Source organism: Capricornis sumatraensis, chromosome 5 (assembly GCF_032405125.1).
Source record: "Capricornis sumatraensis isolate serow.1 chromosome 5, serow.2, whole genome shotgun sequence".
Lineage (NCBI taxonomy): Eukaryota > Metazoa > Chordata > Mammalia > Artiodactyla > Bovidae > Capricornis > Capricornis sumatraensis.
The window spans coordinates 42527991-42540779 of NC_091073.1; the positions used below are offsets into that span (position 1 = coordinate 42527991).

General features: G+C 40.2%; 1 protein-coding gene across 1 annotated transcript in view; it reads left to right on the top strand.

Annotated features, from left to right (window-relative positions):
* Positions 1-12789, top strand: part of PCLO (piccolo presynaptic cytomatrix protein) — a 375834-nt gene that overhangs the window by 197294 nt on the left and 165751 nt on the right. The window contains exons 5-6 of the mRNA XM_068973161.1: positions 3231-8322; positions 8695-10709. Of these exons, the coding sequence (XP_068829262.1) occupies positions 3231-8322; positions 8695-10709 (7107 nt within the window). The remainder of the gene's footprint in view (positions 1-3230; positions 8323-8694; positions 10710-12789) is intronic.

Genomic DNA, 12789 nt, shown 5'->3' on the forward strand with positions numbered 1-12789 from the left:
CAAATCTAAGATTGAGGACTATAAGGGGACTATACCTGGAATTTTATTCTTATGTAATAATTTTAGAGGTCATTCTGGATTGTATTTGTGTTGCATGTAATAAATGCATAATTCCAACTCCTATCAATTCAAATGATGAAAATAATGAGTAAATAAGAAAACTCAGTGATATTTAACCACATATATATATTATATTACATATGTAATGTATGCATATACTTTAGAATCATTTGAATCTATTAATTTTATTAAATCTTAATATGTTACTAAATAGCTTAATGTCCTTCTCAGTAAAAAGCATACAGCCACACATTTTTGAAGTAACTAAAGGAAAACTCCCAATTTTTTAGTCCTAGGGAATTAGAAATTTGAAAGAAAATCAGCCTCTCTTACATGACTCCTTTCATCACAGTTTTCTGGAGTTACAGTACTTCAAATGTTTGTTAATTTGAAGTTTGAATAATGAGAGAAAATCAGACCAAACTTACACACTATGCTGTATATTCTTCTCTTAGTACTAGATACTCTTTCTTTTTTGATCAAATTATTCCCTCCTTAAGAAATGTACTCATAAAGCAAGAGTTTGTGGTGTTAAATCTATAATTGACCAGTTAACCTGCTGCTGCTAAGTCACTTCAGTTGTGTCTGACTCTGTGCGACCCCATAGACGGCAGCCCACCAGGCTCCCCCTGTCCCTGGGATTCTCCAGGCAAGAACACTGGAGTGGGTTGCCATTTCCTTCTCCAATGCCTGAAAGTGAAAAGTGAAAGTGTAGTCGCTCAGTCGTGTCCAACTCTTAGCAACTCCATGGACTGCAGCCCACCAGGCTCCTCTGTCCATGGGATTTTCCAGGCAAGAGTACTGGAGTGGGGTGCCATTGCCAGTTAACCTACATGAATACAAATTGCACTGAGAACTTTAACCCAGATATCTCACAAACAAGAGTGAATACCCGCAGAAAGGATAGGTGGATGGAGAGATAAGCACCTCATTATGCTGATCTCTATATGTGAAGAACAACTTTTTTATTGTTTTAGTAGCAGCAGATGAAATGTACAGGTTTCTTAAAGAGGTGAAGGGGTTAGTTGGTGTGTGATCTGATAGTACACTAATATTAATGGAGCAGACGGTCACTCACCTCTGCCAGATAGTTTACATTTATGCTAGTCACTATGTCAGAAATTGACACTGAGTTTTTTCAGTGATTATGGTATAAGGACATGACCAATTGTTCCTACTAAACAATTCAGCCAAATGCCTTTTGATCACCTAACTTGATTTCCTTATTAAACACTCCAGACACTTTATCTTAGACCCACAGACCTGTAGAACAACATCTTTGCAGACCTATTCCACTTTATAATATGGAGAGGAAGTCATTTAGGTGAAAAATCATCATAACATCATCATAGGTAAATGATGATTGAATCTCATGAGGAATATAGAGGAAAGAAACCTGGAGGGAGAAGTCAGTAGAACATAACACTGAGAAAAGAAGGAAAGCATGAACACATTCAGAAGGGCATATAAGGGGGATTGTAAGGTAGGGATTTTGATATTTATGCATTTGAGTCTTCTGTCTAGTGTTTCTTAATTTCCTTTGTTATGTTGTGTATGTCTGATCCAAATCTTATTTTTGTAAAATGCCAATAGAGCCTTCAGAATTCATTGTATAAAATTAAAATTTCTTCTTTATTATACTCAATAAATTGTTATATATAACCATAGTTCCATTTCCTCCTTATATGTATACTTTTATTACATTGTTATGTATTATAATATGTGCAGACTCACAATAAAGAACACAAATTACACCATCAAAATTTTATTATGAAGAATCATTTTCTTGACTTTTTTTTTCACAAGGAGCTTATGTCCCCACCCCTGTGGTTATGGTAGTTAGATATAGGAAAGAAAGATGTAGAAAGCATACTGGACATAAAATGTTGTGCTCTGGTATTGTGTGAGATGTGAGCAGTCACAGTGGAGATCCCTAGAAAAATCATCTAGAAAATTTATGAGAACACTGCTTCACCTGTGATTACCTGTTCAATTTGTAGCTCTTAAGAGAAATGAACCAGTTAGCTGGGTGCTTGTCAGCCCAACTACTATGATCTCACAATGGCAGATAAGTATTCCTTTTCTAGAAAGACATCAAAAATGGTCCAGGGAAGTTAATTTGTAGTAATACAAAGGGCAGGCATGGATTTTTGCTTAAAAGTTGTGAAGAATGTATCAGACTGTCTTTTTTAATTGTCATGTTTTAAATTCTGCAAAAGCATTTTACCCTATAATGTGCTCAAGATACATCTTTATCCATAAAGACAGATATTGAATTGGAATGAATATAAATGAGTAGGGTAAGGCGAAGGTAAAATTTCAAGTATATTCAAGTCCGTAGACATTTATAAATGATATTAAATTTCTTTAAGATGGGATGCTGAAGCTATGATCTAATAACTCTAGAAAAATAACAGCTAGATATTTCTCTTTAGCTAAAGCTTCCAGTCAGACCAATGATCACATAGCTTTTTTGAATTTTATGATTTCTAAACATTCATTTCAAGTGATACAGAGCTTAACAATTGTGATATAGAGATTAGCAACAGTGATATAGAGATTAACATTCATACCAAGTGAAATATAGCATTTTACATCTTTGAGTGTCTTTGAAAGGCAATGCCTTGTTTGACCTCTCTATCTCAAAAAAAAAAAAGAATCCTTTACAGTAGGTGAGATGAATATTATTATGGTCACGTTACCTGCTTATTTTTGTTAAGTAAATATATCCCATACAGTTTATAGCCAAGTACAAAGCCCATTTTCTGATTCTTTGTTTGCCTGTTCTAATAAACCAAAAATATTAATTATGTTAAGAGAAACTTACTAAAGATTTTCTTTGGCCATTTGACTTCTTATGCAAAGTAAATGTTGAGAAAGATAATCATGTTTTGAAGGAAAATGGTTTTGAGATATAAAATGATACATCAATGAAATAAAATCAGTTGTGCTTGAGAACTGACATTTGATTAAACTTTAGGTAAATAAAAGCTAACCTTAATATGTATCAACTATTTATATTTTTGTGCTCATTGATCTTTTTAAATACTGTTATATAGTTGAAAAATTCCTATAATTTCTCCTCAGTAATAGTTATTTGAGAGTAATGGGGAGGCTGTGTTATTAGTTTATTCATGTTAAGTTTTCCTGTATCTTTTCCTCCCTGCTAGGAAAAGGAAGATGACAAATCAGACACTTCAAGCTCTCAGCAGCCGAAAAGCCCACAAGGTCTTAGTGACACAGGATATTCTTCTGATGGAATATCAAGTTCACTTGGTGAAATTCCAAGTCTTATTCCCAGTGATGAAAAGGATTTGCTCAAGGGACTCAAAAAGGACTCCTTTTCACAAGAAAGCAGCCCTTCCAGCCCCTCAGATTTGGCTAAGTTAGAAAGTACAGTCCTATCTATTTTAGAAGCTCAGGCAAGTACACTTGTTGAAGAAAAGTCAGAAAAGAAAACACAGCCCCATGAGGTTTCTCCTGAGCAGCCTAAGGACCAGCAGAAAACTCAGAGTTTAGTAGAAAAACTGGAATCTACAGTTTCAGAGGAGGAGACCAAAGAGAGTCAAGAAGAAGGAGACACTTTTAAAAAAGAGAGCCAACAAGACATTCCTTCCCGAAAGGACCAAGAAAAGCCTGAATTTGTTGATGAGTTGGCTACAAGGAGACAGCCTTATGATTCAATTGAAGACAGTAGTGAAAGCGAAAACTCACCTGTTCCGCCAAGAAAAGGGAGGGCTAGTGTTGGATCGTCAAGCAGTGATGAGTATAAACAGGAAGACAGCCAGGGATCAGGTGAAGAGGAGGACTTCATTCGAAAGCAAATCATAGAAATGAGTGCTGATGAAGATGCTTCAGATTCTGAAGACGATGAGTTCATCAGGAACCAGCTCAAAGAGATTAGCAGTAGCATAGAAAGCCAGAGGAAGGAAGAAACCAGGGGGAAGGGGAAAGGAACAGCCGGGAAACACAGGCGACTGACGCGAAAAAGTAGTGCAAGCTTTGATGACGATGCAGGGAGACGCCATTCCTGGCATGATGAAGATGATGAGACCTTTGATGAAAGTCCTGAGCTTAAATACCGAGAAACTAAAAGTCAGGAGAGTGAAGAACTTGTAGTTGCCGGAGGAGGAGGACTCCGTCGATTTAAAACAATTGAACTCAACAGCACGATAGCCGATAAATATTCTGCAGAGTCGTCACAGAAAAAAACAGCTTTGTATTTTGATGATGAGCCAGAATTAGAAATGGAAAGCCTGACAGACTCTCCAGAAGATCGATCAAGGGGGGAAGGATCTTCTAGTCTTCATGCTTCCAGCTTCACTCCTGGCACATCCCCTACATCCGTTTCTTCTCTTGATGAAGACAGTGATAGTAGTCCAAGTCACAAAAAGGGAGAGAGCAAACAACAACGCAAAGCTCGACATAGATCACATGGCCCTCTTTTACCTACCATTGAAGATTCTTCAGAGGAAGAAGAATTGAGAGAAGAAGAAGAGTTATTGAAGGAGCAAGAAAAGCAACGGGAATTAGAACAGCAGCAAAGAAAGAGTTCTAGTAAGAAATCAAAGAAAGACAAAGATGAACTTCGAGCTCAGAGAAGGAGGGAAAGACCAAAGACACCACCCAGTAATCTCTCTCCCATCGAAGACGCATCTCCAACAGAAGAATTACGTCAGGCTGCAGAAATGGAGGAGCTCCATCGATCTTCGTGTTCTGAGTATTCACCTAGCATAGAGTCAGACCCAGAAGGCTTTGAAATAAGCCCAGAAAAAATAATCGAAGTACAAAAAGTTTATAAATTGCCCACAGCTGTGTCTTTATACTCACCGACAGATGAGCAATCTATTATGCAGAAAGAAGGTGGCCAAAAGGCATTAAAAAGTGCTGAGGAGATGTATGAAGAAATGATGCATAAAAGCCAGAAATATAAAGCTTTTCCAGCTGCAAATGAACGAGACGAAATGTTTGAAAAAGAGCCTTTGTATGGTGGGATGCTAATAGAAGATTATATTTATGAATCTTTAGTAGAAGACACATACAATGGTTCATTCGACAGCAGTCTGCTCGCAAGGCAAGAAGAAGAAAATGGATTTTTGCAGCAGACAAGGAGAGAGCAAAAAATGAGACTTCCGGAACAGATTTATGAAGATCCCATGCAGAAAATTACAGACCTCCAGAAAGAGTTTTATGAGTTAGAAAATTTACATGCTGTTTTGCCTCAAGAAGACATAGTTTCAAGTTCTTTTATCATCCCAGAAAGTCATGAGATTGTTGATCTGGGTAGTATGGTAACCTCTACCAGTGAAGAAAAAAAATTATTAGATGCTGATGCGGCCTATGAAGAACTCATGAGAAGACAACAGATGCAGTTAACACCTGGATCTAGTCCAACCCAGCCCCTCATCAGGGACGATCTGACAGAGTCCACTGTGGACTTTGATAGGGTACCTGATGCGTCTTTGACATCAAGTGTTCTCTCAGGAGCATCTCTTACAGATTCAACCAGCAGCACAACACTCTCCATCCCAGACGTTAAAATAACCCAGCATTTTTCAGCAGAAGAAATTGAGGATGAGTATGTGACTGATTATACAAGAGAAATTCAAGAGATAATTGCTCATGAATCACTGATTTTGACCTACTCTGAACCTTCAGAAAGTGCTACATCAGTCCCACCCTCTGACACACCGTCTCTCACATCCTCTGTTTCTTCAGTTTGTACCACAGATGGCTCCTCACCCATTACTACCCTGGAGAGCATGACCACAGTTTATACTGAGCCAGTGGACATTGTAGCTAAATTTGAAGATGCTGAGGAAATTTCTTCGTCAACATATTTCCCAGGCAGCATTATAGACTATCCAGAAGACATAAATATACCTTTAGATCAGACAACCATACAGGATGGTAGAACTAGTGCAGATCACATTGTGATTTCCTTATCTGATAGAGAACCTTCTCTCGTAGAATCTGTAGGAACGAAACTCAAGGGGCTAATTGCTGACACTGTTTCTACTGACTTATCTATATCTGAAAAAGATGCAGCGAAGAAGGCCAGAAAGGAAACAGGGGATGGACTTATTCTGGAAGTTTTGGAAGCTTATAGAGATACTAGGAAGGAGTCTGAGGCTGAACTGACAGAAATTAGCTTACCTGACACTGTGTTTGATCAGACACCTTCTTCTGTAAAAACTCTTCCAATGAAGGAGCAGGTTTCAACGACATGCTTTTTACCTGAAGAGGTTTTGGGTCAAGCAAAACCTGCATCTCAGCTACCATCTGGCACTCCTCCCATTTTCTCTCTTCCAACTAAAACTCGTCCATTCCTTCGAAGTTCTTCTTTGGACATATCAGCCCAACCCCCTCCCCCTCCTCCTCCCCCTCCTCCCCCTCCTCCGCCTCCCCCTCCTCCTCCTCCTCCTCCACCTCTTCCTCCACCAACCTCACCTAAACCAACTATTCACCCTAAAAAAAAATTAGCGGTTACAGCTCCAGTGACTGCAACTACTGCAGCTACATCTCTAGTAGATTCTGTTACTACAGTGGAAACCACATCTGCTCCCAGAAGTAATGGGTTACCTATGACAAAAGTATATACCACTGCACCTCCTCCTGTTCCTCCTAAGCCATCTTTAATTCCATCTGGACTTGTATTTACACATAAACCCGAGCCAAGCAAACCTCCACTTGCTCCTAAACCAGCAGTTCCTCAACCTCCAGTCACGACCCCAAAACTAACAGATACACACCCCAAACCAACAGGTCTACCTTTAACTACAAGTATGACATTAAATTTAGTGACATCAGCAGACTATAAATTGCCTTCCCCTACCTCTCCACTTTCCCCTCACTCTAACAAGTCCTCGCCAAGATTTTCCAAGTCTCTTATGGAAACTTACGTGGTTATCACATTGCCATCTGAACCTGGCACTCCAACAGATTCTTCACCTAGTCAAGCTATTACCAGTTGGCCTTTGGGATCACCCCCCAAAGATCTGGTTTCCACTGAACCAGTATTTTCTGTAGTTCCTCCTATGACAGCTGCAGAAATATCAACTTCTTCACAACAGAGCCTGTACATCTCCAGAGCTTTGGAGACATTTGCTGCTATCCCAGTCACAACACTGTCTTCATTTCAAGCAACTTCAGCTTCAGTTACACAGTTTCACCCAACTGAAGTTTCCAAGGCTGAGGTTCCAGCAGCAAGAAGTACAGTCGCTAGTGTTGGTCTCAGCAGTGTCTCTATATCCTTTCCTCCAGAGCCTCTTGCTCTAGATCACCTCCGTTCAGAGAAGCAGCAGCATAAAGAAGGTGTCCAGTTGCAGCTTGTTGGTGATGCCATTGATCTGCGTACAGTACCCAAAGGAGATGTTAAAGTAACTGAAAAATGTATGGATCTTTCTGCCTCTGCAGTGGATGTGAAGAGGCAGACCACAGCAAGTGAAATGTATGGGAGACAAATTAGTGCTGTCCAACCCTCAATTATAAATCTGAGCACAACTTCATCAGGAGTGACTCCTATATCCCTGGTTTCAGAGACAGTGACTGTTGTTACATGCACAGCTACTGCAAGTTACACCACAGGCACAGAAAGCCTAGTGGGTCTAGAACTTGCAACAGCAGCACCACTCCAGCTTACTACATCAAAGCATGTGGAGCCACTATACAGAGTACCAAGTGGCCAGACCTTTCCTACAATTAGGGAGGAAGCACCAATAAACTTATCTTTAAGTACTTCTGCACACCCAGTGACATCAGCTCCTACGAAACCTGTTACTGCACCTCCTGTTGGTGTCACAAATGGATGGACTGATAGCTCCACATCTCAGAGCATCACTGATGGGGAAGTAGTGGATCTCAGTACCTCCAAAACTCACAGAACTGTTGTAACAGTGGATGAAGCTTCTTCAAATGTGGTGACTAAAATAATAGAAGATGATGAAAAACCTGTTGATCTGACTGCAGGAAGAAGAGCCGTGTGCTGTGATGTGGTTTATAAGTTACCCTTTGGAAGAAGCTGCACAGCACAGCAGCCTGCAACCACTCTTCCTGAAGATCGTTTTGGTTATAGGGATGATCACTATCAATATGATCGATCAGGGCCATATGGTTATAGAGGGATTGGGGGAATGAAACCTTCCATGTCTGACACTAATTTAGCAGAGGCTGGACATTTTTTCTATAAAAGTAAGAACGCTTTTGATTATTCTGGAGGAATTGATACAGCAGTAGATCTTACTTCAGGGAGAATTACTACAGGTCAGTATGCTGTAGCAACAGACCTTTCTTTGAAATATCATGGTGTTCCTCATCTCATTTCAGGATGACAATGTGGTCGTATTTCCAATTTTGTTATTTTTTATCTTTCTGTGGATGTTTTGGCAATATATTTTGGAGTACATGTTCATTTTTGTTTCTCCACTTTTTTTTTTTTTAAATTTGTTCCACCCAAAGTCGCCTGCATGTGCCTGCATGTTCAACGTTGCTTTTATTCTGCACCTGAGTAGGTTAATAACCTGTGGATTTGCATGCAGTCCTGTTCATTATGTTCTTCAAGACTGAGAGGGCTTTCCAATCCCCAAAACATCATTCATTCTAGGAACTGGACTATAACTCTCCCCTGTATTTCAGGTGAGGTAATGGATTATTCAAGCAAGACTACAGGTCCATATCCAGAAACTCGACAAGTCATTTCAGGAGTTGGGATTAGTACCCCGCAGTATTCCACAGCAAGAATGACTCCACCTCCAGGACCCCAGTATGGTGTGGGGAGTGTTTTGAGGTCGTCTAATGGGGTTGTCTATTCTTCAGTAGCAACTCCAGTTCCTTCCACGTTTGCTATCACCACACAGCCTGGCTCCATCTTCAGCACCACCATGAGGGATTTGTCTGGTGTGCACACAAATGACGCTGTGACTTCCTTGTCCGCCCTGCACCAAAGCCAGCCCATGCCTAGATCCTATTTCCTAACAACTGGTGCATCTGAAACAGACATTGAAGTCACTGGTATTGATATCAGTGCCAGTTTGCAGACTGTCACTATGGAGACTCTCACAGCTGAGACGATAGACTCGGTTCCCACCCTGACCACAGCGTCGGAAGTATTTTCTGAAGTGGTGGGAGAGGAAAGTGCGCTTTTAATCATCCCCGAGGAAGATAAGCAACAACAGCAGCTAGACTTGGAGCGTGAGCTCTTGGAACTGGAAAAGATCAAGCAACAGCGTTTTGCTGAGGAGTTGGAGTGGGAACGGCAGGAGATTCAAAGGTTCCGAGAACAGGAAAAGATCATGGTTCAAAAGAAGCTGGAGGAGCTGCAGTCGATGAAGCAGCACCTCCTCTATCAGCAAGAAGAGGAGCGGCAAGCCCAGTTCATGATGAGGCAGGAGACGCTAGCACAGCAACAGCTGCAGCTGGAACAGATCCAGCAGCTGCAGCAACAGCTTCACCAGCAGCTGGAGGAGCAGAAGATTCGCCAGGTCTACCAGTATAACTATGACCCTTCTGGAACTGCCTCTCCACAGACCACTGCAGAGCAGGCCATCCTGGAAGGTCAGTATGTTGCCCCAGAAGGTGGTCAGTTCTGGGCAACCGAAGATGCAACCACCACAGCCTCAGCTGTGGTGGCGATTGAAATACCACAGAGCCAGGGATGGTACACGGTTCAGTCTGATGGGGTGACTCAGTACATTGCCCCACCTGGCATTCTGAGTACTGTTTCAGAAATACCTCTGACAGATGTAATTGTCAAAGAGGAGAAACAGCCCAAGAAGAGAAGTTCTGGAGCTAAAGTCCGTGGCCAGTATGACGAGATGGGGGAAAATCTGGCAGATGACCCCCGCTGCTTTAAAAAGATAGTGGACAGCGGGGTACAGACTGACGATGAAGATTCAGCAGATCGGAGTTATGTGAGCAGGCGAAGGAGAACTAAAAAGAGTGTCGATACAAGTGTCCAAACGGATGACGAAGATCAGGATGAATGGGACGTGCCTGCTAGATCTAGGAGGAAAGCTCGCGTAGGGAAATATGGTGACAGCCCTGCAGAGGCGGACAAGGCCAAACCCCCTTCCAAAGTCTCCAGCATAGCCGTTCAAACAGTAGCAGAGATATCTGTGCAAACTGAACCAGTTGGAACCATAAGAACGCCTTCGATACGGGCACGCGTGGATGCCAAGGTAGAAATAATTAAACACATTTCAGCACCTGAAAAGACTTACAAAGGGGGCAGTTTAGGATGTCAAACAGAAGCAGATTCAGACACACAAAGTCCTCAATATCTGAGTGCCACCTCTCCACCCAAAGACAAGAAACGCCCAACACCTTTAGAAATTGGTTATTCATCTCACCTCCGAGCAGATTCCACACTACAGCTGGCTCCTTCCCCACCTAAATCTCCAAAAGTCCTTTATTCTCCCATCTCACCACTTTCACCAGGCAAAGCCTTAGAATCAGCCTTTGTACCTTATGAGAAACCCCTCCCTGATGATATAAGTCCACAAAAAGTACTGCATCCAGATATGGCTAAAGTTCCCCCAGCAAGTCCTAAGACAGCCAAGATGATGCAGCGCTCCATGTCTGACCCCAAGCCTCTGAGTCCAACAGCAGACGAAAGTTCCAGGGCTCCTTTTCAGTATACCGAGGGCTACACGGTAAGAGTGCTTCTTTTCAGTTAGAAGACAATGGCTGAGTTGATGTTAACTGTGTGTTTGCAGACTTTAGAAAGCCGTGACACTCCTGGTGCCTGATTCTAAATTTCAGTGAGGACTATTTCATTAGAAAATTTGGGGGAGGGGGAAGCAGAAAATTATACATCCATGTAGAAATAGAAAAAAAAAAGGCAAAATGAGAAAAATGTATATTATTTTGTGATTAATGAGATTGAATGTTTTGTTCTAATCTTGAAATCTCCCAAGTGTCAAGTGTAGGCTGATTTCAGTGAATATAACTAATATTCACATATGGTAGAATAAGTATTGAATACATAGATAAGGCAAAGGAGGACCAAAAATTTAAACCCATGGATACTGGAATTCTTAGTGGGAGGATCCTTGAAGATCATTTGATCAATCTATTCTTTTGCCAGAATGTTAATCTTTGCTGCTCAAAATAAAGCATTTCTAGGGCATAAAGTATAATTTAATCTTCATAGTTCATCCATGCTTATTTTGTTTCTGGCAATTTTCTGAATCTAATGTCAGGTAAGCCTTAATCTTAGTGCTTACAGAAGAAAAAATTAATTTTTATGTTTCTTCAAATAGATTTAATTAATAATTATTTAAGTTTAATAATTTGAGTTTATTTAAAATATGCTTCAAAGTGAAAGGAACTTATATAGGAATGTTGGACATATTTATGAAGATCTCTATAACTGGGAATAAGGAATGTTAATAATCAGGTGAAAAAGCAAGCTATCTACTTCAAGAAAACCTAATATATATCATTAGAAAGTTATTAATAAAGTAATAGTTCTATTTAAAACAAGATTTATGTTTATATCCCCTAATTACACTGATTTCTAAACTCTAGATCTTAAAACCCTGAAGCTTTTAAATAGGTTTTTCTGAGAAATTACTCTATTGCGACTGACCCAAATGTGTCTAACACTGGCTATGGGCTGAAAAGTGTGCCATTATATGTAACTGTAAGCCAGTTTTTAGGTGTATAGTAATATTAATAGTCATACTAATAAATTAAAATCCTTATCTAAGTGTTCCAGTTTCGTAGGGGCATTTTGCTATTATGTACTTTCTCAAAAAGAGTGTATAAACTGTCTTCATGGGGGGGATAGAGGTCATAATTTGTTTTTTTTTTTTTTATTTACTTATCATAACTCATCAGGGAACCACTGCTACATTGAGATTTCATTCAGTTTCCATGTATGGCTTTGTTTCTAGAATTAAATATATTGAGAGAAATATTTTTAACTTAGTTGTAATGTATAGGTATTTATTTTTACAGCAGTGACCTATGAATTCACCTAAAGAGTTATCTAGAAATCTTTGAAAATATATTTTTTAGCAGTATTTTAAAGTTATACTCAAGACTTCTGTCCCAGAAAGAACAGCCTTCTCCACGCGGTATATTGACCATTAATTTAATATTTCACCCTATACTCTTAATTCAAATGAACCCAGGTATAGAAGAGATTCAAGGTGTCAATATTTTTCCTCACAGTATTCTCTTGGGTTTTAGAAGTGTGAAATGAAAGATACAATGGGTTGTATGTATTGTATTATTGATTATAATGGTGATATTATTTAACTATCTAATCCTAGAAGAAGTTGGATAGAATTACCAAATAATACTCTGAGCCTGAAAAATCCTAAGTGTATTGAACTTTGGAACACAATCCAGTAGTTCCTTTTTCTAAGTGGTCACACTCAGTGCAGGCTTCAATATGGAATGCTGCTGCTGCTGCTAAGTCACTTCAGTCGTGTCCGACTCTGTGCGACCCCATAGACGGCAGCCCACCAGGCTCCCCCTTCCCTGGGATTCTCCAGGCGAGAACAATGAAATGGGTTGCCATTTCCTTCTCCAATGCATGAAAGTGAAAAGTGAAAGGGAAGTCGCTCAGTCATGTCCAGTTCTTTGTGACCCCATGGACTGCAGCCCACCGGCTCCTCCGTCCATGGGATTTTCCAGGCAAGAGTACTGGAGTGGGGTGCCATTGCCTTCTCCAATATGGGATAATTGTATACAAACTCAAAAATACTGTTTTGTTGCATGTGT